The sequence below is a fragment of the Aspergillus tubingensis genome (genome assembly GCF_013340325.1).
Source record: "Aspergillus tubingensis WU-2223L DNA, scaffold_4, whole genome shotgun sequence".
NCBI lineage: Eukaryota > Fungi > Ascomycota > Eurotiomycetes > Eurotiales > Aspergillaceae > Aspergillus > Aspergillus tubingensis.
Genome location: NW_023336278.1, coordinates 119,505 through 146,150, shown reverse-complemented (window position 1 = coordinate 146,150; position 26,646 = coordinate 119,505). Strand labels below are relative to the sequence as shown.

The 26,646-nt window shown below is 48.8% G+C and overlaps 9 protein-coding genes across 9 annotated transcripts; 4 read left to right on the top strand and 5 right to left on the bottom strand.

Moving 5' to 3' along the window:
* Positions 1–765: 765 nt before the first annotated feature.
* Positions 766–1,746, bottom strand: AtWU_02594 (DNA repair protein RAD10; the record flags this gene model as incomplete). The annotated part of the gene is made up of 1 exon (XM_035497707.1): positions 766–1,746. The coding sequence occupies one exon, from the start codon at positions 1,744–1,746 to the stop codon at positions 766–768; it is 981 nt and encodes a 326-aa protein (XP_035353600.1).
* Positions 1,747–2,436: 690 nt separating this feature from the next.
* Positions 2,437–4,599, top strand: AtWU_02593 (mRNA-binding ribosome biosynthesis protein NOP4; the record flags this gene model as incomplete). The annotated part of the gene is made up of 1 exon (XM_035497706.1): positions 2,437–4,599. One exon carries the CDS (start codon positions 2,437–2,439, stop codon positions 4,597–4,599), a length of 2,163 nt encoding a protein of 720 aa, XP_035353599.1.
* Positions 4,600–4,811: 212 nt separating this feature from the next.
* AtWU_02592 (putative progesterone binding protein) lies at positions 4,812–5,359 on the bottom strand (the record flags this gene model as incomplete). Its single annotated transcript, XM_035497705.1, has 3 exons — positions 4,812–4,990; positions 5,077–5,172; positions 5,251–5,359. The coding sequence occupies 3 exons, from the start codon at positions 5,357–5,359 to the stop codon at positions 4,812–4,814; spliced, it is 384 nt and encodes a 127-aa protein (XP_035353598.1).
* A 2,703-nt stretch (positions 5,360–8,062) lies between these two features.
* Positions 8,063–10,421, top strand: AtWU_02591 (putative general amino acid permease (Agp2); the record flags this gene model as incomplete). The annotated part of the gene is made up of 6 exons (XM_035497704.1): positions 8,063–8,283; positions 8,630–8,658; positions 8,869–9,091; positions 9,161–9,896; positions 9,952–10,328; positions 10,382–10,421. The coding sequence occupies 6 exons, from the start codon at positions 8,063–8,065 to the stop codon at positions 10,419–10,421; spliced, it is 1,626 nt and encodes a 541-aa protein (XP_035353597.1).
* A 291-nt stretch (positions 10,422–10,712) lies between these two features.
* Positions 10,713–11,252, bottom strand: AtWU_02590 (uncharacterized protein; the record flags this gene model as incomplete). Its single annotated transcript, XM_035497703.1, has 1 exon — positions 10,713–11,252. One exon carries the CDS (start codon positions 11,250–11,252, stop codon positions 10,713–10,715), a length of 540 nt encoding a protein of 179 aa, XP_035353596.1.
* A 393-nt stretch (positions 11,253–11,645) lies between these two features.
* On the bottom strand, positions 11,646–12,672 carry AtWU_02589 (putative JmjC domain protein; the record flags this gene model as incomplete). The annotated part of the gene is made up of 2 exons (XM_035497702.1): positions 11,646–11,666; positions 11,719–12,672. The coding sequence occupies 2 exons, from the start codon at positions 12,670–12,672 to the stop codon at positions 11,646–11,648; spliced, it is 975 nt and encodes a 324-aa protein (XP_035353595.1).
* A 665-nt stretch (positions 12,673–13,337) lies between these two features.
* AtWU_02588 (transcription factor domain-containing protein) lies at positions 13,338–15,938 on the top strand (the record flags this gene model as incomplete). Its single annotated transcript, XM_035497701.1, has 6 exons — positions 13,338–13,495; positions 13,601–13,677; positions 13,742–13,787; positions 13,867–14,605; positions 14,657–14,908; positions 14,964–15,938. The coding sequence occupies 6 exons, from the start codon at positions 13,338–13,340 to the stop codon at positions 15,936–15,938; spliced, it is 2,247 nt and encodes a 748-aa protein (XP_035353594.1).
* Positions 15,939–16,907: 969 nt separating this feature from the next.
* On the top strand, positions 16,908–17,996 carry AtWU_02587 (casein kinase II subunit beta; the record flags this gene model as incomplete). Its single annotated transcript, XM_035497700.1, has 1 exon — positions 16,908–17,996. One exon carries the CDS (start codon positions 16,908–16,910, stop codon positions 17,994–17,996), a length of 1,089 nt encoding a protein of 362 aa, XP_035353593.1.
* Positions 17,997–25,393: 7,397 nt separating this feature from the next.
* AtWU_02586 (bZIP transcription factor) lies at positions 25,394–26,225 on the bottom strand (the record flags this gene model as incomplete). Its single annotated transcript, XM_035497699.1, has 2 exons — positions 25,394–25,986; positions 26,054–26,225. The coding sequence occupies 2 exons, from the start codon at positions 26,223–26,225 to the stop codon at positions 25,394–25,396; spliced, it is 765 nt and encodes a 254-aa protein (XP_035353592.1).
* Positions 26,226–26,646: the final 421 nt, after the last annotated feature.

Genomic DNA, 26,646 nt, shown 5'->3' with positions numbered 1-26,646 from the left:
ACTTTTGTCTCTCTCTTTCTCTCTGTAACCACTGGAACTAAACAGTCTAGAAGGCACTCAAAGTATGGTTTTTACTCTATCTCCAAAGTTAACGTTGGGCTATAGAGAAGAAACATAGGAACATCGTTAACAAAGAAGCTTGAGATACATTGTATCCATCCTCAGTGTCTACTGGGAAGGGCCCAAGCACCCACGAAACAAGCATTGCTACTCCACCTGCCTTAATTCATTCTGGATCCCCTCTTCCCCACGGGGTAATTTGACTCCTACTATTATTACAAAGTAAGTAAGGTTGATTAGCTCTGGCGACCTTCTGATTTGATGGTCTGAACACACGTAATCCACGATCAGTGCCCTAGTGGCCTACTATTGACGGTATGGGTGTCTAGTGCGCCAATGGCCGATGCAGCTTGGCTAAGCTTCTGTCATCTTCTACTACTTCCCGCTAAGCTGACCAGCCCTACCTATATTGCAACTCTAACCGAGTCAGCCATAGAGTTAATGGTTGGCTCAGGAAAATATTAAGCCATAGAAACCCCACCCCATACACATCAAGTCACGTGCACTTGTGCCATCCCACTGTATACTCTCCGGAATACGAGAAAGTAATATAACGCCCAAATCGTAAATGGGAGATTGTATTATTGGCTCCAGTTCCCACTTGATATCTGGACTGCAGGCTGGAACAGTTTGTTGGTAGGTGCAAGGTAGTGTTTCTTTATTATACCAGTCTCCGTATTATTAAAGATTCCACCTGATAAGGGATCAACCACCATCCTCTCGATACTTCGCAAGAGCCGCCATGATGCCCTCACTCATCCCCTCCTCCTGCTGACTCGACTCCTGCATTCGACGGTCTTCGACGACTTGTCTCCGTGCTTCTAGGCGACCATCCTCTGCATCTGCTAGGATCGTTTCTGCGGCCGTGTCTTCATTTGATTCTGAAGGATTGAAAGGCTTGTCTTCTTGGCCCTCAACCACGCCAGTTGCATGACTTCCAGCGATTCCTCCGCGAGTTTTCCTCTTCGCCGACTCGACCCTAAAGCCTTCTCTTACTGTACTACACCACTGCTTGACCTTCTTCTCTCCCCATCCAGGTACTGCACTAATCTGTTCAGGTTGCGCATTAACTGCGTTCTGCAGGCTTCCGAACGTAGATATCAAGCTAGCTGCATCTGATTTATTAATGCTCCGGGGTGTCGTGACGAACTCAACAAGAGATTCTTTATATGACTGGGCTTGTTGCGTGCGAATAGCAGTGGGTTGAGAGTTTTCAGAAGACTTGAACAGTTCAAGGTAGTGTGCAGCTTCAGGTGCAGACCAGCAAAGGATCAGCGTCATGTTGTTGACGATGGATGTCTTCGAAAGCTCCTTCAAGCTTTCCTCATGGTTTGGAATATCCACAATAACCAGTATAATTCGTAACAGATATTTTCCTGCTATGAGACGTATTCGCGAGTAGATATATTCGGGATGTAAGCGGTGGTACTTCAAGGAAAGAAATAAAGCACAGGTAGTGCTTCCGACCACATAATCGGCCGGTATGTCTGCATATTCCCATGGCAGTAGTTTGATATGATTCAATATCGGATTGCCTTTTTGTCGTGTTGACACGAGGATGGCAGATGGGCCAGACCTGCTGGGGAGTGCTTGTGGCTTAGGCTGTTGGACCTTAGATGATGGCTGCGGTGTCGAGGCACCAGATGCTCGAGGCGTAGCCGATTCGGAACGTGCTACTGGGTCCATGCTGCTTTCTTTGCCCTCGGTACCATCCGCTATTGTTTTGGAGGAGATAGAAAGCTACTGCATCAAGTGTTTCGCAGAATATAAGCGAACGGGACCCTGGATGTTGTCATATCACTTCGATTTACACCAGTCCTTGGCAGTAGTAGGTGGGCCATACAAGGGTTTCCGATTGGTGACGATGATATAGGTCACGTGGTAGATACATCATGTGACTTTGGGGTACATCCTCTAGATGATGCCATGAGGAGAGGATTAGCCATAGTAGACAGGCGGATGAAGGCTTGATCATATGGAGCCTCTGACTCCGCCATTTAAACATTGGGAAAGCATACGCTTTCGTCAGGTTTAGCATAGCACCATCTAGTTCAGTATGGCATATGCCATTGAGTATCACCAACCTCGTTCTGCATATGTGAAGGAGGTCTTCTGTCTGCAAACAACAGTTATCGAACGCATAAAAGCAGACAAAGATATCGAAATGCAGACAACAGCAAGAGGAAAGATCTAGACTGATATGTATCATGAAAGTAGATGGAGCACGGTGGAGACGCATCCCCTCTCACCGCCCGCAGACCCGCTTTTGCCTCCAAAAGTCAAAAAACGGGATCGGGATTTTTCTGCCGCTGATTCTGCGACAGAAAAAAAAGTTACTCAAAAACACCAATCAAGGCTGAGAGGAACGAGTCCAAGATGAGTTCCCCCGAAGCCAGCGAGATCAAGGGCAGCGCTGCCCCTGATACCAACATGGACATACAAACCGAGAAGCCAGCACAGGAGACACCGGCCTCCAACCAGCCCAGGAGAGAGCTTTTCATCCGATCGCTTCCCGCCTCCACGACGACCGAGAGCCTGACGGAATATTTCTCGCAATCCTACGTTATCAAGCATGCCGTTGCTGTCACAGACCCTGAGACGAAACAATCGAAGGGATACGGTTTCGTGACATTTGCGGATCTCGAAGACGCAAAGGCCGCGCTGGAGGAGTTCAATGGCTCTGTTTTCGAGGGCAAGAAGATCAAGGTTGAATACGCTCAACCGCGTCACCGTGTTGTTGATGAGAACCTTGGAAGGAGCAAGCCTTCGGCTGAAGCTCTTGAACAGAAGAAGAAGAGAGAGGATCAGAGGGCGGCCGCTCAGCCTAAGCTGATTGTTCGAAACTTGCCGTGGAGCATCAAGGAACCCGAAGACTTGGCGGTTCTCTTCCGCAGTTTCGGCAAGGTCAAATATGTTACCCTTCCCAAGAAGGGAAGCCAGTTGGCTGGTTTCGGTTTCGTTGTTTTGCGCGGAAAGAAGAACGCCGAGAAGGCCTTGCAGGCAGTGAACGGAAAGGAGGTGGACGGAAGAACACTCGCTGTCGATTGGGCTGTCGAGAAGAACGTCTGGGAGGATCTACAAAAGGACAACGAGGAAGGAGAAAAGGATGTAAAGGAGGAGTCAGAAGATGCCGACATGGAGGATGCCATCGAAGCAGAAGTTGGCATTGATGAAGAAGCCCATTCTGACGAGGACGACGACATGGAAGACGATAGCGACGTTGATGAGGATGAGGATGCCGAGGAGGACGAGGACGAGGACGAAGATGAGGGAGAGAAGGAAGACGAAAGGAACGCTTCGACCATCTTCATCAGAAACCTTCCGTTCACCTGCGACGATGATATGCTCTACGAACACTTCACCCAATTCGGTCCCCTTCGCTATGCCCGAATCGTCGTCGACCACGAAACCGAGCGTCCCCGCGGTACTGGTTTTGCCTGCTTCTGGAAGCCGGACGATGCAGCAGCCTGTGTGCGCGACGCCCCGAAACAACAAGATCCCCTTGTCGCAGAGAAAGATAAGTCAAAGAAAGCCTCTACCGCCTACAAGCATTCCATTCTACAGAACGAAAACGCCGACCCCACCGGACGGTATACCTTGGAGGGTCGCGTACTACAAGTCGCCCGCGCAGTGAGCAAATCTCGCGCTTCACAGCTAGAGGAAGAGGGAGTGTCTCGCCGACTCGTCCGCGATACCGACAAGCGCCGCCTCTACCTGCTTTCTGAGGGTACCATCCCAACGAACTCCGCCCTTTACAAGAAGCTTTCACCATCAGAGATCAAGATGAGAGAAGACAGTTACAAGCAACGACAGAACTTCATCAAGAAGAACCCGGCCCTCCATCTCAGTTTGACGCGTTTGTCGATCCGTAACATCCCCCGTCACGTCACCACGAAAGATCTGAAACAGCTCGCTCGTCAAGCGATCGCCGGATTTGCAGAGGATGCGAAGAAGGGCCTGCGGCAACCTCTGTCTAAGGATGAACTGAACCGCGCGGCCGATGAAATGAGAGAGGCAGAGCAGTTGCGGAAGAAGAAGGGTGTTGGTGTTGTGAGACAAGCGAAGATCGTTTTCGAAACTCGGGATGGTCACAAGGTTGGTGAGGAAAAGGCTGCGGGAAGAAGCAGAGGTTACGGTTTCGTTGAATACTATACCCACCGCCATGCTTTAATGGCTCTCAGATGGCTCAATGGCCACGCTGTTGAGGCACCTGCCACTGGCTCGGAGGACAACAAGGAAAAGAAGAAGCGTCTGATCGTCGAGTTCGCCATTGAGAACGCCCAGGTTGTCAAGCGCCGGCAGGAACAGCAGGCTAAGGCACGTACCTTCAAGAAGGGCAAGCAAGATGGTGAAGGTTCGGCTGATAAGGACGAGGGCAAATTTAAGGGAGGCCCCAATGGGAAGAAGAGAAAGCGCTCTGACAACAATGACAAGGGCGCAAATGGGGAGGATGATGAGGAACAGAACAAGCTTGCAAAGCGGAATCGTATTATCGCGAAGAAGCGGATGCAGCGAAGATCCCGGAAGGGAAAGGCTTAAGGCCAGGTACATAGATAAAAGTCAATGCGGGTTATATATGGAGTAAATAGCTAATGATATCTGTCAACAAGCTCATTTTTCGGATTCTGGCGGTGCACTGTTAAACGCATCTGCATTGGAGTTGCTCGCGTAAAAGTAGAGTCCACGGGTATAATTCTTGCATTAGAGAAAGGTTGTTGATTATCTCAAAACATCGCTGTTAACCATCTCCTTTAGTAGTTCGTAGCATCCTGCACCTTTCCCACGATGTTGTAGCGTTTGCTGAAGAATGTGAACCATTCATCCAGGACTGTCTTCTCCTTGTCCTCCAGGTCATACCAATCGGGTTTGCAGTCCTCGGCTTTGAGCGACGAAGAGGCGAGGGCGCGGGAGGGGTCCTTTCCAGCAAAGACTGGTAATGGTAAATATACGTCAGTATACCCGTTCACAATCATGAAGCACAGATATAGGCAATGTATTCAAAGTATAATAGCTTACCGTGGTACTGTCCACTAGGACTGTATGCCTGATTCCGAGTCACATCGAAAACGATTCCCTTGATCGCAACCAAGGTGGGACGGTTAGGATCGGTACCTGGAAATTGTAGTTTGTCAGTATATGAGATTCTAACAGATATAACAAATCCTTGGAGGTGCAGTGCGAAAAACTCACCATCGCATTTGGACAGCTCCTCAACGGTTATGGGATCATATTTCGGGGGGTCAAGCTGAACGGGGATCTTGGGAGAGAAGCGCTTCGGCTCAGGCTCGTGTTCGACCATTGTGACGATTGTTGATTGTGCAGGTAGTTTTATTCAGTAGGTTTCTCGCTGGGAAGCTGTTGTTTTGCAGCAGGCGCTGTGGAAGGACTGAGGTTCGTTGCCGGTTAAACAGGCGCGGGGCAGGCGGGGAGAGCTCGGAGCGGCGAAACCGTGGGTCGAGGTCTGGCAGCTACCGTCCGCGGCTCGGTGATGTTATCGTCAGTCCCCATCTCGTCTTCTCGGATGAGTAGTAAGTGTCCTTTACAATTAGTTTCATTGGCTCTTCAGACTTCGGCTCCTTGATATCTTCTGGAGTATCCACTGTCCCTGAATTTAGGTAGATTTAAGACTCGCCTACTGTCCAGGGCCAGACTCGGTGGTTGCTCTGAATTATGCATGCAGGAAGTCAGCGAACTGTAAGAAACGTGATCGCAACAGTTTGGTTGGCGACTGAGCCCCCTTTCCGCATCTGTAGAGAATTGCCTACTCTGGAAGCCCCGTGATTGGCACCAATAGTTCTGACGTCAAAGATGCCTGATGGCCAACTGCATCTATCATATAAGCAAGCATCACACGCGACATCCATCTTTGTCTATATGTGTTGCAAACCGTTGTATCTTGTGTATACAGAACTGGACTATCCATTCGGATCCTCCTTGTCATCCCATTTATCACGAGAAACTTCCAGATAGCGCACAAAATGTCCACACAACAAAGTAGTCAGCCGAGAACCATCCAGACCCCATCCCTTGCTCGGGACTCTCATGGCAATGATGCAGAAAGAGACCGCAGATCGATCTCGGAGGAGTCCGATCTGTCGCATTACCTCCACTACGAAGACAACGATGGCTTTTTCCCTCCAGCCTGGCTAGGGAAGGCACCGCCTACTCAACATGGAGATGGTACGAAGGTCTCGGATAAAAATTCCCAAACTGAGATGCGAACATGATCAATGACACAAGATATCCTCGCATGAATCGACTGTGACGTTTGCTTTTATCAAGGGTTCTTTCTAACTGGCGTCATGGCGTGAACAATTTTCCATATTTGTTGAAACTTCGAGGTTCAAAAATGAATGGGAAATTGCCTAGAATTAGCACCATGTCCGTTGAATCCGTTCTCCCTTTCTGGGTCTTGAGATCACACGGATACAAGTCGCCACAGGGAAGGCAGGAACAGAGGCTCGCATGACAGCAGATGCTATCTCAAGGGGCGATTACAGGGGCGCTTGTTGGAACAAGGATTACTTAGTATTGTCATTCTAGTCAGTCTGGGATTAGTATCATGTACGGCCTAGATCGCGCCAGACCTATGGTGCCCTAGCTGCTACTACCTCGTTGGTTAGTTGCAGCTAAGTTAAAGTGTCTTAAGGTCTGCAATGCACAGTTTTAAGAACTTGTTTAACCTGCAGTCTCACAAAAGCCTTTCTGCCACCAATGTCCATACCAGACTTGTCAACTGACAGTCTGGAGTCACTCATGTGACTCCCCGGCTGAATGCCACGGCAATTCCCCAAAACAGTTAGGGCGGGACATCCCCGGCCGAGGTTTAACTTCAACTTTTCCTTCTGCCCCTCATACTTGGGTCCCTTGCTGCCCGTGGCATTTATGTGCCGTGCGTGCCATTTGGCTCGGTAGTATACTACTCAGCTGCAACCAGCTATTGACTATCTGCGACTGGCTGCAGTCATTGATACATGCAAACCAATCCGGAGGTGCCGCAACTAATGTGCTTTACCACATTTGGTCTTAGCCTAGATGGCTCTTATCATCGACTTCGCCTCCTCTGTCAGGCTTGAAGACCTTACAATCCGGGGGTATGCCTTCCTGGCATACAAATGTCTTGGGTTCTGCCATCTACCTTGCAGATGTGGCTGCCTGGCACTTTTATTCTGTATTCACGGATATCCATCGCTTCCATGCAACGGCAAATAGTGGCACCGATCACAGGTTACACGAAAATATTATTTCAAGCTGATTGGACACCTAGATGGCCGATCTGTCTGTGTTGAATCTACAAGATAATACCCGACGCAGAAGGTTACGTAGGGTCAGATAAGTTCGTATACAGTGTGACTTAGCACACCAACATATATTGTGTGACTAGTCTTCCAGCTCTCTTATCAATCATCATGAATTCGAGTCAATAGGAGAATGCAGTGTAGAGGTTAGCGTGGATTAATACAATCAAGTAGGGTAGAACTAGCAAGTAAGGACAAGGTTAAAGCGAGCACCATGTTTTGCTCAAACGCCACGCACAACTGTATCTGCCCGCCATTGTGGGGTCTCCCAATGGAGTCGCCGAAGCCGTAAAGTCGGCTTCCGTACTGTGATTTGTCTCCTTGATTCCCTTTGTACGATTTATTCCTAGACCACAATTGACTAAAATGTCTGCTGCCGAATAATGCCCCATGATGAGGGATATCCGCATGGCGAGAACCGTTCTTGACCGGTCTAGCTAGCCCACCATTTTTCTTCGCGGTTTCCCTTCGCCCGCCTTCTCTTTTTCTTTTTCTACAAAAGTAACTCACTTCCTTTCCTCTTATCTTCGTGCCTCATATTTCGTCTAATGTCTTTGGATTTGCTTTTCTCTACTTAACTTGTCCACTGCTGGGGCTCGGTGAATTTTAGCCACAGTATGGCTTTTACATCTGCCATACACACCGGGAGGCATTCCCCCACAATCAGCCCTCAAGGACTCGGCGAAGAGAGTAAAGAAGCCGCCATGGAACGCTCTGAGAAGGACGCTGTCGTTCGTGACAGTGAAGAAGTACTCGAAGATGATTCCAAGAAGCTTGCCTACGATCATACGCATCGCAAGCTGAAGCCCAGACATATCCAGCTCATTGGTATCGGTGGCACAGTCGGGACCGTGTTGTACGTCCAGATTGGTAAGGCACTGATAGAAGGTGGCCCTGCTAGTCTCTTCATCGCATTTATTATCTGGTTAGTCCTACTCCTACCGTTTTCTCCCATTGTCTTTCGTTGTTCCTCACGGTGCTGCAATTCTCATCTTGTGAGCTGTCTCAAAGGGTCTCGTTCATAGGTAAGTTTCTTGAGTCGGAAGCACAAAGTACACGAACCTGCTTTCGCCCATCCATTAGCAGCTACAAGGACGTTGGTGAACATCAGAGACCCCATGCACTATGCGTAGATCAAGCAGTGTGAACTGCTACCTTGTTCCTGACGTGTGCTTCACCCTAGAGACAGCAGAATTTCGGGATTGCCTAGCCTTACCTTTCTGATGCATATTGCTGCTAAATATATGGAATCTTATACCTCGTTAATATAGGTCCGCTGTCATTCTATGTATAACTGTTTGTACGGATTCCCTTACCCTGCGATCTTGAAGCCCTCCCAATTCTCTTCATGCCGCTAGCGACACCAAAGCTGCCATTTGCGACCTGTGCGATTTGTCTGCATGTCCCAAAGCGCCGATTTCCCAATGGCCTCTCTGATTTCGTCGCAACAATTTGGCCCGCGGATTTGTTCCCTTTGAAGTAGCTTTCCACTAAGATAAGTCTATGTTAGGCCTGGCTGAGATGGTCACATATTTGCCCATCTCCTCGCCCTTTATCCGCTTTGCAACTCGATATGTTGACGAGGCCTTTGGCGTTGCTGCCGGTTACAACTTCTTCATCTTTCAAGCCGCGATGGTGCCATTTGAAGTTACAGCGTGTAACTTGATCATCACTTACTGGAGCGATGCAGTCCCTGTCGCTGCGATTATTGTAATTGTGCTTGTGCTCTTCGCGTATGTTATGCTCTGGATTAAAGCATACTTCCTGTGCAACTTGAAACAGTGCAAGCTAACAAGTATCAGGCTACTCAACATCTTTGCAGTGAAGTGGTATGGCGAAGCCGAATTCTGGCTTTCCCTGAGCAAGGTCTTGCTTAGTGTGGGCCTGATCTTCTTCACATTTATTGTGATGCTCGGAGGCAACCCTCTCGGCGATCGCTTTGGATTCCGCTACTGGAAGAACCCCGGGGCTTTTGCCGAATACTACAAGACCGGAGATCTAGGCCGATGGCTTGGGTTCCTTGCTTGCCTCATTCAAGCCAGTTTCACGATTGCCGGTCCAGACTACGTCTCTATGGCTGCCGGCGAAGCAGTCAACCCCCGCAAAATCCTGCCCAAAGCGTACAATGGCATCTTCTATCGACTCACCACCTTTTTTGTTCTCGGTGTGCTTTGCATCGGTATCTTGGTTCCCTACAATGATCCCAACCTGGCTGCTGCATATGAGCAAGACCTGCCTGGTGCAGCTGCATCACCGTATGTTGTCGCCATGGATCGGCTGAAAATCCCCATTCTGCCACACATCGTCAATGCCATGGTTCTCCTCGCTGCTTTCAGTGCCGGAAATAGTTACGTCTACTGCGCCAGCAGAAGTCTGTACGGCCTTGCTCTGGATGGCAAGGCTCCGCGCCTTTTCACGAAATGTACAAAATCTGGTGTGCCGATATACTGCGTCTTGATAGTGTTCGTGTTTGCGCTGTTGTCCTTCCTTCAGGTCTCTAACGGTTCAGCTGTCGTGCTGAATTGGTTTGTTAATCTTGTAAGTCGCCTGTCACCTACTTCGTCTGCAGATACTTAAAAAGAACACAAACCAGGTCACTGCATCCCAATTGATCAACTTTACCGTCATTACCTTCACCTACACCCGGTTCAGAAAAGCCCTCATGGCCCAGGGTGTCCCTCGCGCATCCCTCCCCTATCAGAGCCGAGGCCAGCCCTATGTCGCGTACATTGCCCTGGTGTCGACTTTCGTCATGACTTTCGTGGGCGGCTACACGGTCTTCCTACCCGGCAACTGGGACATTCCGACTTTCTTCTTCTCGTATACTATGATCGGGGTGTTCCCTGTTATCTATGTGGGATGGAAACTCTGGCATCGTACAAAGTTCCTGAGTCCTAAGGAAGTTGATATCGTTACTGGAGTAGAAGAAGTGGAAGTTTATACCAGGAATTATGTTGAGGAACCATCGAGGTAGGTCTACCTGGTATACTGATGGAGGTCAGAAAGCTAACGATCGCACACAGTAACGCATTCACGAGATTCAACGATATGGTTTTCGGTTAGACCAGCATCATGAGACAACGTATAGAGAAAAACCTGGGAGGCTATTTGGATAGAAGTTCATTTCTCGTTTCTTTCCTGAGCAGATGATACCAAAAAAAGCTTTGAAGATAAACAATGAAATCGCTACAGCGTAACCCGAACCGATCAAATATCATACAAAACACACGTATATCCCACCCTTTCCATCATGATATAATACATCCCCCAATCTCAATCTCCACCGTTTACCATCTACCATCTATCATCTACCATCCACCACTACAACCCCTCACTCAACACAACGAAACAAGATTAATTCCCCTCCCCCCTCTCCCTCTTCAACGCCTCCAACCGCATCTTATTCCTCTTCCCCAACACCCTCAACGTATTCTTCTTCTCAATCTCCGTCATAGCCTCCCAATTCGAGATGCGCGATAACGTCCCATCCTGATTCACCACCACAGGACCCAAGTGATCCAATGCAACAGCTGATCCGTCCCCGCTAACGTCGAGTTTCGTAGCTGATTCGGCGTCTGGGAGAGCGAGGATGGGTTTCTTTTCCTCTTCTCTTTGTTCTTGTTGAGTTTGTTGTTGCTCGTTGGGTGTGCTCATTGTGGAGTAGTGAGTGCTTTGCTGGTTTTGGTATTTATTGGCGTTGTTGTAGAGATGGATTGCTGAGCAGTGAGGGTGGAGAGGGAGGGTTGCTTGGTGGAGGAAGTGGCGCGGTGTGTAATGGCTTGTGATTGTGGTTGTGGTGGTTGTGAGTGTTGCGGATGCGGGTGCGATGCGGGCGGTCGTCGTGAGGAGGAGGTTGATGAGTGAGGCGCGGGTGAGGGTGGAGGACATGTACATTATATTCTATTTTCTTTTTGTTTATGTTGGTGGGCTGGTTGTGGTGGTGTGAGGGGGGTTTGATTGATTAAGAGAAATTGAGAGGAAGGGTGATGATGTCGTTGGCGAAATCTTGGGATGTGGAGTGAAGGCGGGCGGAGTCGAAAAGAGGATTCTAGAACGTTGGGTTTGTTCTATGGTCTTGGGCGTTCGGATTGCCCATTTGATTGTATTTATTGGATTATGTAGATTGGGTTTTGTTGTGTACATAGTATTGGGCTTATACTGGGTATTTATTTTACTTTTATTTTTGTCTTGTTGTCTTAGTGTAGCTTGTATCCGTTTCGATATAGATGCAGCCCCGAACATTACCATATCTACAAGTCTACTTATCCATCCATCACACGCTGATTATCAGCGGAACCACCAGTTCACCTGTTGATAGATAGTCAGAAAGAGTCATAGGCGCACACTTAATCCCACTTACCGACGCCGTCACCCCTGTTCCTACGCCCTTGATACTATGCCACCATCCCCGGGGAATGAACATTCCGTCCCCCGCTTCGAGATGTGCTTCATATCCGTCTAGCCCCGGCACAGCTTTCACCTCATCCCAGACAGCCTGCTCCAATAGTGTCCTTTCTTGACCCTGCATCATTTCGTCTCCTCGAATCGCAGCTGCCTCACGACCTGCGCTCCGTCCAAGCTGCCGTCTCACGGCCCCGAATACCTTCTGTCCATCGCCAGGCGATAATAGCCTTACTACCTTTTGTCCCGCGAGCTGAACGAAGAGATTGGGATTCGGGTCCCGATGAAGAGGCGTGTACGTGGGCGGGTGTCCGATCCAAACGTTGGTGTCGTAAACGTCACCTTTTCCGGCCTGCGCTACTAATTCGGGTGTTGGAAAGTCATCACGGAGTACCTGCGGTAGATCTAGGAGCTGGCACTGCGCTAGATACAACCGAGCGGACTGTGTCTCGAGCGTCTCTGCTGTACGAATCCAGTCAAGGAACAAACTCAGCGGCGCATGAAATTGTTGGAAGGTGAGCCCGTCTGCTCCTGTCTCGGCGGTACCGTCGGAGGATGGCTGTGTGAGTTCCAGCGGAACGAAGGCGTCGGCCCCATGTTGGGCAAGGTATGTTGTATTCAGTTGAGATACATTTGGGTCGGTCGGAGCGGGCTGGAACCAACGCTCAAAGGCAGGAAAATCGCGAAAGGAACCCCGAGGGAGGATTGTAGGAAGCTCCGGAGTGAAGTAGGTCTTGCGGAAATCGTCTATGTCGACATCGTTGAGGGTATCTAGGGGGCGATATGGACGGGACGTCGTGGAGGTAAAGCAACGTTGTTGGCGTGGTTGGTTTGAAGAGAACCGGAGGGTGACGGACGACAGACGGTGCCAAACCCTGAGGTTATTGTTGGGCAGACATTGTTGGAGCTTCATTCAGAAGACCAAGTGTTCAGTCATCCAGAGACGTGGGTTGGGAAAGCTCCGTATCCACTGTTCAGTGCTGCTTGGATTGCTGCTGCACGTGCGGTTTGACAAGGTGCAGATCGGGGAATTTCCGCCCCGACTGGGATTGACCAGTTGCCGGTCAGCCTACGACCTTGGTAGCTCTTCATCCTATCCTTCTCTATCCTTCATTTCGATTTACTGGTGACTTCATCTACTAGATTTCTTATGATATGTTTACCTATAGTTTATCAGGGAAAGCCATAACTAGTGGAGTTGTCAACAGTACAAGCAAGGGCTGATAAGGATGCCATGTCAGCTGGTGCTGAAGATAAACCATGGACAGATCTCGCTCGGTCTTTTTACCTTCACAACCCAATTGGAAATTAGACGGCAAACAACCGACCTGTCATTTGACCATCATCAGGATCAGCTACATTGTACTTACCCACTTTATGCTAGGAGTCTTTTCCATTAGCTTATAAGAATAAAAGCGCCGGGCCTGAATCTCCTCGTCGGCGATCCCTTCCCGGTCCGGCCATCTGGGGAAACGGAAACCCCGCGCGCCATCGAGCAAACGAAAGGAATCCCTCCGCACCGGTCGCTGCTCTCTTTCGCGCCAACAACCAATCGTCCCAACTTGATTTCCATCCAAAATGTCTTCGGAGTCGCCGCAGGTTGATATGGCACCACCCCAGCCAGATTCTGGCGACCAGAATGCCACCCCGGACGCTGATACCGCGAAGAGGAAAGCGGAACCGGCCAACGGAACTCATACTCGTTCCAAGCGGAATCGCTACATCTCCATCGCGTGGTATGATCCGGCTTGCTGCCATCCACCCATGTTGAACCCTCTTGTCACTGGCTTAGCATATTTTCTCTTATCTGTTAGCTGATTAATTCTGTATTTCCCGTTTAGTAACGAATGCAAGAGGCGGAAGATCAAATGCAATGGCCAGGTCCCCTGCCAACGCTGTGGACACCTTAACCTCGAATGTCAGTCAGCTTATCGCTGTAGCTCCGTGATACACATGGCAAACGCGACTTACCATCTCCATAGGTCGATATGCCCCAAACTGCTGCAATAATAACTTTAAAGATTCCGAGTACGTCGATCATTATTTCCGGCTTCTTTCCCTGCAGTATGTTATCATGATCCTCAGCTAACCCGTTCTCCACCACCAGGGAATTCCGGTCGATGACAGACCAAATCAAGACATTGCAGGATCAGGTAAATAGTCTTTTTACCAATCTTAAGGATCTTCGGTCGCAAAGGTCGTCCATCGACTCTCCAAACTTCGACGCCTTCTCTCGTGATGGCTCGCAGTCGGTGTTCACGCCTATGCAAGCCCCGTTGAGCAAACCACGCATAAGGCATCCCCGGTTCCAGGGGCCTACCAGCTCTGCTTTTAACTTTGATGTCGCAAGGTCTAGTCTACAGAATATGGGCATCGCTCCGCCAGAGGAAGTCATACCAGACGATTTGACCACGGCCCAGGTTACACCGGCTGGCTCTCCTCCCCATGTGGGCCCGTCGTTTCTCACGATGCACCCCACCAAGGATCCGATATGGTCCATCAAGCGAGATGAAGCTCTGCGTCTGTGTCGTGTCTACGAAGAGGAGATTGGTATCATGTATCCGCTAGTAGATATAGACCATATCGCCCAGCAAGTGAACCTGCTATACACGTTCATGGAATCAGCGATACGCACGGGGTTTGCGCAACGGGGGTTGCCTGGTGCTGATGGTCTTACTGATGACAGCACGGTTCTATTGAAGATGATACTTGCTATAACGCTGATCGTGGAGGGAGGTGGCCAAAGCGAGCTCGGACAGCGGCTGTATCTGAGCGTGAAGCCAATAGCTGAATCCAAACTCTGGGATACGCTCGACATCAAGACCATCCAGATATATGGCATGATTGTAGGTATATCGCTCTGTTCAGTCGGGTTACGCTAACGCATTAAACGACAGGCAACTTTCCATTTTCACATGGACGATGATGCCATGGCTTATCGCATCATCGGCCTGGCCGCACGCATGTGTCTTGAGATGGGTCTGCATCGGCGCGATGCCCTGACCAAAATGTTCCCGGATGAAGAACAATGGCCTGCCGTGGTGAAGACTTTCTGGACAATCTACAGTCTGGATCGACGGTGGAGTCTCGGGACAGGGCTGCCTTTCAACATTCAGGATGAAGACATCGACCCTAACCTCCCGGAGCCGGTGAGCTACATCATTCATAAAGACTTTATTGGTCAGCTGCTAATTGCCCCCTTAGGATGCTTCATTGCCGTATCTGAAATCAATGATATCATACAATCGCATTAGCTCGAAGATCTGGTATTCCGGGCTGGGCTCTGAGGGTGCAACGGATATACGTCGGGACGAGATAGGTTATCTGGATTACCAGATCCTGCAGTGGTACAAGCAAGTCCCAGATGCCCTGAAATTCTATCCAATCGAATCTCCAAAGAATGGTCATGTGGAGTCGACGAACCGGGGCCTGAGGCGACTAAGGGTTCTACTGTATCTCCGCATGAATCAGCTCCGAATCCTCATCTACCGGCCCGTCCTGCACTCCGCAGCAAGTATTGCCGAGGATAAGGGTCATGCTCAGACGGTGGTGGACGTCGCAAAAGACACTATCCGCGTGCTCACTCGACTCAATCAGACATCCGACATTTACCGCAGCCAACAGATCACCTTCAACTACTTCCTCGTGGCTGCTTTGGCGGTCATCTTCCTTGCTGTCTGCCATGCACCGACAGAGTTCAACCGACAGGTGCGGGACGAGTTCTACATGGCGCTGAACTTGATCAGCGGGTTCAGTACAAAGTCCTACGTGTCGAAGCGTCTCTGGAAGGCTATCAAAGGCCTTCGAAAGATCGGCGAACGGCTGGGAGTGCTTATGCGGCCCTTTGGGTCTGACTCTAATGATCCCCATTCAAGTGCAGCGGTGGCCATGGCCGGGTTAGCTGGCCACCAAATTGAAGATTTGTCGGTGTATGGCCCGATGAATGGGATCGGCGAGCTTGGCAACAGCCCTCTCAACGGGCTGCAGATGAGCCATGAGCTCACGAATCTATTTGAGGCAGTAGGTGGGTTTGGGAACTTTATGGCTTCCGGGACGCCGGCCGAGGGAATCAATGGGTTTGTAGGTCATGATGGTGAAATCCAGAACACGGGGGAGGGGCTCTCGGGAGTGCTTGGAGATGAAGGCGAATGGTCCCGGGTGATCCGAGATTTGTTCTAAAGAAGATGAGGCTATATCTACAGTAGCCACGACTGTTCAAATCGTAGCATGAAGCGTCGTTATCCTGTATAACCATGTCTGTCCCATGTAAAGAAGTTGAAGAAACACTGAAGGGAGTCGAGGCTGGTCGATCACCACGTGACCGAGGGAGGGAAAGCCAGCGGCGGGTGACTTTCGGTCGCCAACCTCCTCCAAAGCCAATCCCAGAACATGTTCCACTTGTGAATCGCTGTTGGTGTGGCCACCCACCTTCTCTGCATCTGAAGACATCTGGTCTTTCTGTTGTCTATCTTTTGGGCCCCGACTCATCACTCTGCCGTCGCCAGCTGCCTTATCTATCGCTCCCTCTTCGTGTTTGAGCACCTTTCCCGACCGCCCCACGAACCTAATTTCGGAAGCCCCTCGACAACCTCCGTCGATCGGTTCAGGAAGAGAGAGAAAGAGCCAGGGAGATTTGTGATCCATCCTTATCCACTATCATCTGGAAGGGTCAACTTTATCAATCACTATTAATGTCTTGTGGCCGTCAGTGATTCTGGGAGACATCGTTTGCTGAAGAGTCCCCCCACCCAATTCAGTCGCGTTAACACACCCTCATCGCACAACAATCTGCCCGCCCGCTCGCCCGCCCGCACACTGTCATGACCGCGACATTCATCACCACTCTGTCATTCTATTAGCCCTACAGCGGACGTCATCTGCAGTCCGATCATACCTTATCCATCCAATTCTTGCCTTCCTGCCACAGGAGGGCTCTCGACTTCGGAACCTCGTACCAGATCCCATTGCATCTGGTGCAGGTTTAATCGGCGCTTCATCTCGCACGAGATATTTCGCAGTCGTTTCTCCCCCTAGCTCGGCAACGTGTCGAGAGAGATAGGTTCGGCGTTGGCCGACGGCCTAGACAGGCTGGATCTGAGTCAACTGTCTGAATCGACGCCCTCGTCGTCCGCGTCCGACTCCTTCGACATGTCGTCTTCGGAAGGGGCCCCGGAGTCCTGGATCTCCTCGTTTTGCTCCCTGATGGGTCATGAGTTCTTTGCGGAAGTGTCGGAGGACTTTATCGAAGATGACTTCAACTTGACAGGGCTGCAATCGCAGGTGCCTATGTACAAGGAGGCCTTGGAAATGATCCTGGACGTGGAACCCGAGGAGGACGAGGAAGATGAAGAGGAGGAGGAGGAAGAAGAGGATGAGGACGAGATTCTAGGAGATGAGAAGCCGCCAGGCTACCGCAGGGCAGGGGAACGGAGGCATGCACGAGTCGCGAGTGATCTGAGCGTCATCGAGAGCTCTGCTGAATTGCTTTACGGACTGATCCATCAACGCTACATCACTTCACGGCCCGGTATCCAGCAGATGCTTGAAAAGTATGAGATGCAACATTTCGGTGTCTGCCCGCGAGTCTATTGCAACGGATGCAAGGTTCTGCCCGTCGGACGTTCCGACACGCCTGGCCAAGAGACGGTCAAATTGTTCTGCCCTAGTTGCCAAGATCTCTACACTCCCCCGAACAGTCGGTTCCACTCGGTCGACGGAGCTTTCTTCGGAACTACCTTTGGATGCCTGTTCTTTATGACCTTCCCAGACCTCGATATCGGACCCCGGCTGGACAGCTCCCTCGCCGCGTTATCACCGACCCGCTCCTCCTCCTTGACATCTTCGATCAACAACCAAGTGGTGCCGGATGTGCCCCCTCCCAACCAGCCTGTTGAGATCAACGGCGTGCGTACCGTCAACTTCAGCCCGGGTCTTGGACCGGGTCGGATCTACGAATCTCGAATCTATGGCTTCCGCGTGTCGGAACGCTCGCGCTCAGGACCGCGCATGAAGTGGCTGCGGATGAAGCCTCTTGATGTTCGGGAATTGGATGAGCTGGCACGGTACGAGGCGCTGCACGGGGAGGCTGATAATGCTGATAATGATGGGGACACGGAAATGGGGAGCGCCCCCGGCAGCGCACAGAGTGCCGCCATTGCGAAAAGGAAAAAGGCGCCCATGCGCAGACGGCGATACAATCCTAACCAGATGAGCATCAACGGAGCGGAGGCCGGATAACGGGTCGCCATTGTCTTTGTGCTTTTTCTGTTGGGATAGCTATTTGAGGGATGTTTTACATCTTTCTTAATCCTTTCTGTTCTTTTTTTCATTTTATATATTCTTATGCTCTTCATCTCTTCCATTGCCTGTCTGTGCTCCATCTAGTGAAATATTTGGAATCATCACCCTCTATCTTCCTACCGCACTATCTCTTACTCGTGGCCATCACTATCTCCCGCAAAACCGATACACTACTTCTACCACGCTTGTCTATTGACCTTGTTCGCTTGAGTTCGCACTGTTCGTTTCAGCTCATCCTGTTGACCTGCATCGAGGCGTCGTTGAGTCGAGTTTCTTCGTCTTTGGCGTACAGATTCACGTTCGAATACAGTACAGAGGAGAATCATGGATAAAGTATGATTGTATGAATTGATGATGAGGTGCAGTAGAGTTCATGATGTAGACTGAACATGCAGCTTGACCGCGACCAACATCGTGGCTCGTAAGAACATATACTATTCTTCCGCCGGTGGTTTCCCCAAAGATACTCGGTCTGGTCCATCAGTAGCAAACCACGAAGCCTGTGACTCCTATCCCCTCCATTACCTACCCAGAAGACACATACGGAATCAGCTATCACGTAAATAATTATCATACAGTTCATGTGCATCAGGCGGCCACATTCTAGAGACCGAATACACGTATATCATACGTATGCACATGCCTACTTCCCATTCCACCAGAATAGGCAGCTATATTCGATTCCATCTCAGGCTACATCTATTCTATTCATCGTTGCCTAGCATAGAACACAGGAATAGCATCAGATCAAACCAGGCATTACACTCGATCGTAATTGTAATAATCAAACACTCTAATTTAGTATGTATATAGAAAAGATGACAAACTCATATCTGACTCGGCACTAACTCACCCCATAGATAAGCACATGCATAACTCGGCATTCTGTCAAACGTCCTGCAGCTAGATAGTAAATTCTCTTTGTCTATGATAGGTATTTCCTAATCAGGAAAAAGGTATACTTGTGGATGATAGAATACTACCCTAGCATCTCCGATGCAGCTAGTGTGTAGTGCTATGGAATATACGGAGTAGTATATAGAATAGTATAGTATAGTATAGTATATATAAGAGCATGAAATATATGCTCTCCACCATCACGATCCTACTATATACCTGGGTCAGTAGTAGCTGTAGTAGTAGGCGTCTATATTCAGGAATATTATTGCCTAGAATGACCACTACAAGTCTACTGCCTGAGTATTGTCAATCTAGTAGCCAGCAATTGTGATCGTACATGTGAAAGAACCATCTCTTGCCCCCAGCACAGCAATACAATAGGCATCCAACATCTACTATCGCTAGCCATTTCCTGTTCAAGCTATCACATCACACATATTACTAAATTTCCTCAAATAAATTACTATGAGACATGATGTAAACAGCTAGGCACCTACCAAAGATAGCAGAACGAAAGGATCGCAGGATCACACGTGGTATTTCTCAAGTCCCACAGAACAATTAGGATAATACTAATAAGCAGGAGTCTAGAATGGCACCATCTCACTACTAGAAACTACTATCTAGTTTAGGGAGTATTCATCCGGTCCGGCCGACCGACCGACCGACCGGTCGAGCGTAATCTTCAGACCCTGAACGGGTAAATCGAAAAAAACAAAAGAGGGAAATTAAAGTGATGACCTGACTGACTCCCTCCGATCGGAGTCGGAGAGATGTTCTGTCCGTCCGATGCATAATATACTCAGTATTGTAGCTATCATCGTATTTGTAATGCGGGTTTACGGCCCCCCTCCGTGGCGTTAACAATGAGATAGTATAGTATACTAGTAAGAAAATATACGATGAGAACTTTAATAGATTCTTTAACTTCTGCGAATTAGGCGTCCAACTGATAACGAATCTGTATGGAGTAGTAAGTAGTCTAGTTAGACCATCACAATTCGTACTTTGCCTGAAGGATTTAGTGGTTATTGTGTGTGCCATGAGTGCGTGAGTCATGAGGCCCCCATCCAGCTTTCAACAGACAAGGCATCCAGCTAGCCTTACCACCAATCAACAAGGCTTTCCCATCTTCCTCTTCCTCCCAGATAGTATTCATAGTAATAAATTACTGTACGAGAAAAAAAAAAAAAAAAAAAAAAAAAAAAAAAAAAAAAAAAAAAAAAAAAAAAAAAAAAACTTAGAGAGAAAAGGAAATCGGATTTCACCGATGAATGTTCATTTAGCTTGTCCGACTCCGTATCTGCATACTACACTACTGCCAGAGCCAATGCATTAATTTATTTCCTCTTGAGCCTCCTGGTGTCACTCATGCATGACGAATTCCACACCCCCCTATCCCCTAACCAATGTAGTCCTCTGGCAGGTGAGGTGAGGGGGAAAGGGGGGGGGGGGGGGGGATGGGCTTTCAGCCTATACGAGATGGATGCATTTTATTTTCCCTTTCCCCTCACCCCTCACCCCTCACTCACTCCACCCACCAAGTCAGGTCAGGTCGGAACCCTTTGACTGCCTCTCGTCTCGACATGTCTTGACTAGACGAGACGAGTCTAAACTAGATTGATTTCTCCCTTCGGAAATCCCTGGCGTCCGAGCCGTTCGGGCTTCTGATGGAATTCTGTTGCCCATCGCGCATCCCTCGTGCAACTTTAGCCTGGTTGCTGCAACGCTAAGAGATGGGGGTGGACTGGATTAGGTTTAACCTTGGTCCCTACCTAGTCCTGGTCATTCTGAGCCTCCTCTTCATCCATCTATCTACCTCCTTGACTTAAAGATGATGAATACGATACGTAGATGCTTGCGATAGATTGGTACCCTTGGATGGTTGGTGCCAGCGAAACATTCCCTCCGTTTCTGAACGGTGTACAAGACTTAGAATTAAACTTGGGGGGATGGAAAAGAAAAAGTACGGGAAGGATAGTATACATCACATCACATCCTAATAATTAGATTTAGATTTATAATCGAAAGAGAAGTAACAGTAACGTTTCTTTAACTCCGAGACAGAAGCCAGCCTTGTGTGTATGTGTATGGGTATGTGTGGCTGCAGTAGACTCGTATATTTGAGCCTTGTTCAATTATTATACTACTATCCTATCTATCTATCTATCTTTCTATGCATCTAACGTCTGCCACGCTGTCTGTCTGTCTGTCTGTCTGTCTGTCGGGCATGGTTTGGTCTAGTTCTAATTCTACCTAAGGCGTGCAGCGGAGCAAACGTACATTTACATTTAGATTTGGATTTGGCTTTGGATTTTCTGCGGCTGTAACAGTTGCATAACTCGGCTTTGCATTCATTTCATTTCTTTTTCCTTTTATTATTTGGTTTTCTGCTATCGCCACCCGTATGTATGTCTGTAGTATACAAACAAAGAATGGAGGGGACTCGACCATACAGCTTTACTTCCGGGCAATTACCGGCCAGCCAGCCAGCCAGCCGCATCTTAACCCTTAAGGTGAGCACATCATGTGGACAGTAAGTAAGTACTGATTTGCATGGCAAATAAGAACTGAATCTGGTAGGTACGATGCTTAACGCTAGGGGGGTCTGGATTTGACAGAGACTGATTGATTGAAAGACAGCTAGCTATAAAAGTGGTTAGTTTGCATCGGGGTTGTCCGATGCAAGAATATGTATGTAGTATGTAGTATGTGTGTATTGAGTGCTTGCTGGTTGTAGCAACCTTGCGACTACTGATCTCTTTTCAGTATTTCTTTCTCAGAGGTGCAAAGAGAGATTCGTTATTCGGAGCAAAATGGTGTATAATCTACCAAGTAACCCTGCAGAAGCCAAGGAAATCAGATATCTTGGTACAAAGTATAACCTGTCCCCCATGTTGGGTGTAGGTAGATGGGCGGGCCGCTACGGAGTACATTGAAGGCTTAAAATGATCAAAGTACTTACATACTGTCAGATGTATAACTAATGGTTGATTAGTAAAGTACTCAGAATTGATTGATAATCTGAGCTAGGATCTATCTATCTCTAAGTAGAAATCGAGATGCCAGTACGTATTAGTGTCACCTCATTGTTCTCCAAAGGTACTCACCCACTCGATCCAAGCTCCATATGCAGTAAATAGTAACTAACTAAAATCAAGACAAAGACAAAGACACAAACCAGCAAGCGGGTCAAGTCCAAATTCTCTAGACTCGAGAGACATCTCAGAACCAGTCATCGAAGCACACTACTTAGCAACCCTGTAGGACAAGTACCACGTCGTGCCGGGAGCTGTGGAGGCGCAGCAGCAGCAGTAGCAGCACACATGTTCGTAACTTTCTCTCTCCCTTCCCTTACTTGATCTTCTTCCTGCTGCCGTTTTTTGGCGAGCGAGGCAGCATAAAGCAGAGCCCCACTAAGTACGAAGTACATTCTTAGAAAAGAAAAGGGAACAATTTTATCTTATTATTTCACTCATGTACTAACCAACTAAGGAAGGGAGAGCGACGCGCCGGTCGGGCCAGCATCGATCTCCCGCCCATATTTCCACATTCCAGCCTTTTTTTACCAAAAATTCCCTGCCCTTCCCTTCCCCTTCCCGCCCGTCGTTCGTACATCACTTTAGTAGTTAGTTAAGGTATGGAGTACGGAGTACTCCATAGTTGGCGACTGATTGACGGGGCACAGCGGCACCTCACCTACCAAAAAGGAAAAAAGTCAAAAAAAAAAAGACAGCGGGTTGGCCGGAAGCGGGTTCGACGGGCACGCCGCGTTGTCGCAGGGACAGGGTTCTGGCCCTGGCGTTTTTGGGGGGTGTGGGATGCAGTGCACACTCACACACTCATTCCCTAGCGGACCCAATCATCGTATTTAGGTAGTTAGTTACTCTCTCCCTCCCTTCCCTTAGCCTTAGTACTTACTTACCGACTCGTTCTCGCGTACTTCGTGAGCAGTTACTGGGTTAACTAACTTTCTACCAGCCGAATCAACACTGACCTCAAAGCAGACAGACGGACAAACAAGGGAGAGGAGGGGAGGGGGCAGAGAGTAAACGCCTGGAACCTACTACCCAGCACATAGCAAGCAAACGTCTCGTAACACAAGAAAACAAGATCCTACGTAGGACGTATACTATCTCCTAATTCCTAAGTCCGAGAGATCCGAGCGGATAACTCCGGTTTGGTTCTGGGTTGGGGTTGGGGTTTGGGTTTCACTCGTTTAATGCTTGTTTGTTCAACCTAACTTACCTCATACCCTTCTTCTTTCTCTCTCTCTTGCCTTTTCCTCCATAGTTACCATCTAGAATGCTTACTTTCGATGTAATGGAAGAAAAAGAGTAAGCAATAGTAGTGGCTTTCTGGAAAACCAAAAAGAAGTGTCCATAAGTAAGACAGAGACCCAGTCAACTTATTTAGCTGGGGGCCAGTCTAGGTAGCCAGCCCATGGTCCCTGATTTAGTTAGTGTTGGTCTAGTACGTAGTAGATAAGTGGTTTGAGACAGGCGGCGTATCGCCGGGGATTTTTAATCCTTCGTTTAGAGCAGTTAGTTCAACTACTAAGTATGGATGGATGGGGCCCGCGGGCCCGAACAATGAACAGAAAGCAAACAGAGCAAGATACTACTACTCCGTAGAGCAAAAAGAGAGAGCCTTGCGATTTAACTCGATACGCAGGTTCATAGTAGACTGGCTAGTTAGCTAGGGTATAGGTTAACTACCCATCTAGGTAACTAATTTGCAAAATGGCCCCAAGGCTGTGTATGCTCTTGAGTTAACTAACTAACTGTTTGTAAGTAGTAGTATGTATGGTATGCACGATGAACAAATCTCGCAAACCCGTGACTAAAAACCAAGTAAGTACGGAGTAAGTAGCAAGTTACTGCGGCCCCCAAAACGGTGTGATTTGAATTGATTGAGTTTCTGTGCCGAGGCATACATCCCAATTCGATTTACTTATTTAAACTTACTGTGCATATTTGAGTTGTTCAATTGCCGAGGGATGTAAACTAACTTTGACTGAAGAAGAAGCCCGTGTATGTTTTCTTTTTCATCATCAAGTAAGTTAACAGGTAGATAGAGCAGCACCGTGTATGCACAAACGGACACGGGAATCAAAAAATCCCGTCGGGATCGTCTCATACCCCGACTCGACGTACTTACTAATCTACCTGATTGAGCCAAGGTACACTAACATAGCTAGCTAGCTAGTAGCTAGCAAGTTAGCAACAGTGGATGTGAAATCACGCTTGTTTGGGATCCGGTAAACCACAAACTGGTGGTAAACGAATTAATTGACCCATTTCAAGTAAACAGTAAGTTTAGGCCACTAAAACCAGTAGGCCCAGTTTTAGTGTCAAGGGGCCAAGCGCAACCCCCCTTAGGTTCAAATCCACTGCTGCCCCAGGGTTGCCATACGAGCCGACCAATCAACAGGCACAGCCATCGGCGGGAGGCGAAAGCCTCCCCGTCCACGGTCTGGGTTGGCAGTTACCCACTTTGGGACCGGAGACATGCGCGGGGATTTCGGGATGGGTGGAGTTGCCGACAAAGTAACTTTTTGGGTCGCTGGCGGGCCTGACCTGACCTGACCTTGACCTGGCCTCGGCTCGATTCGAACTCGACGAACTTCTAGATGGAGGATAGTGGCATTGCATAGCAACACGGCTTGGTTGAAGCCAGACTCGATTCAGAAAAGTATGGTAATCTATCTTTTGAAACACACGGACGGACGGATTGATCGGTCGGTAAAGAAAAAAAAAAAAAAAGAAATGAGAAGAAAAAAAAGAAAAAGGAACAATTGCTTTCCCAATAATAGCCAATTTCCCACACACGCATACACCTGTAGCCTTGTTCCACCCCACCCCCCCTCCATTTCATCATAAACGCCGCAAAACATGCATCTATCGGCTTGCACAAATCAAATGAATCTCAAAGCAATGCGCGGGACCCGGGGTGGGGTCCTTTCTGGAGCGCAGTCCACAAAAATATTCCTCTGGAGAGGAATAATAAAGAGAAGAAGAGAAAGGTGCTCACAAAGGAAACAAAATCATCAATCGCAAACAAAAGAAACATAGAAATCAAAAAAGTGAATCATGCGGTTACATCCAACCTTGACTCGATAATACATCATAACTGTCATTAAAGCGGGCAAGAGTGGGGTGAATCAAGGGAAAAGATAAGAAGGGAAAAAGAAATAAGAAGAAAGAAAAAACAAAGTGCCACCGCTAGCCTTGAGTAAGAAACAACATCAAATCAGAACAGCGAGTATGAGTGGGGGGAACACGGGTCCGACTTCGGTGTAAGAGGACAACCTAGTAGAGGCTCTGCTGGGGTGGAAGGGGAGGAATGATCATCGCTGTAGACTGAAGACAAAGGTGGCATCTGAAAGACCGCATTAGCTCCGCTAACCCTGGTACTTCTTGCACAGACCGGCATCAGGTAGAGAGAGGGGCATGTACAGGAATGTTGTGCTCTGGAAGGTGTTGCGGTGTCGGACCCAGATCAATGCCAGCCATAGACGCATAGCTCATACTGAAGGGGCTGACAATCTCATCATCGGCGTACGAGTGGTGCTTCTTTGCGCCCGATCCGAGTATCGGACCAGGCAGGATCGAGGGCAGAGTTGTTCCGTACTCTCCGTATGGGAGGTCATTGTAGTGGTTGTTGAGAGAGTGGTAGGAAGGCGGCTGTCCGTACGAATGGTGACCATAGGATTCCAAGTGAGAGTATGAGGGGTAAGAGAACACGGGAGGCGGCGAGGCTGAGAGCTGTCGAGTGCATTGCTGGGAGAACATCGGTCCGCGATCATCCTGGGTGGAGTGGCTGTCATAGGAAGAGCCTCGTTGCGCGGAGGTGTGACGGGTTGCATCTGAGCTAGACTTGGTTGTGCGAGCCTGTTTGGTGCGGGACTTGACAGTGTGCACCACCGCCTTCGGCGACTCCGAACCCTCGTGTGACCGTTCTGGAGATGTAGAAGCAGTTGCGGCTCTCTTCTCCAAATCTTCGAGGCGGCGCTTTAGCTTCTTGCCTAATATCGCATTCAGTCAGATTTGTGTCGCAACATGGACAACCAACCGGCGGAGAAGTTAACTTACGGTAGTTTCTCTGAGCAATGCGATTCTGTATCCGGCGACGCTCTGCAAGGTCTGAGATCTTAGTCCAGTCCTCATTGGGGTTGGCATTAGGACTGAAAGCGCTGCTGGTGCCGTGGTTGGAGCTCCTCGAGCTCGAGGTTTGTTGATATGAGTAATTGGAAGACCGATGCATCTTGGATTGAAGTATAGTAGAGGGAGATGATAGTATATATAGATCAAAGCTCTTGTTCACAAGAAGCAGCGATATACAATGCAGTAGTAGAAAGTGGAAAGCAGTTGGACTGATGATATCAGAGGAGGATGAAGTTGAAAGAAGATGAGGAGCCAGAGAGAGGATCTGGGATTGACTATATAGATATTGAATCCAAGTGAGAGTCACGAGTCAAGGATGATCAACATCTGAAACTCAAAAGAAAAGACACAGGATGCGTTCAGTATTTAAAACTAAGCCATGGGTCGATCAGCTGGAGAACAGGTCTGTAGCTTATGCCTGCTAAGCCCCGGGTCCGAATGAAAGCAGCCCGTCCGTGATGGTCGATTGAACCGTTGCGATAGCAGCGTTAGTCCGTGCTCCGAAGAATTTATTATAATTG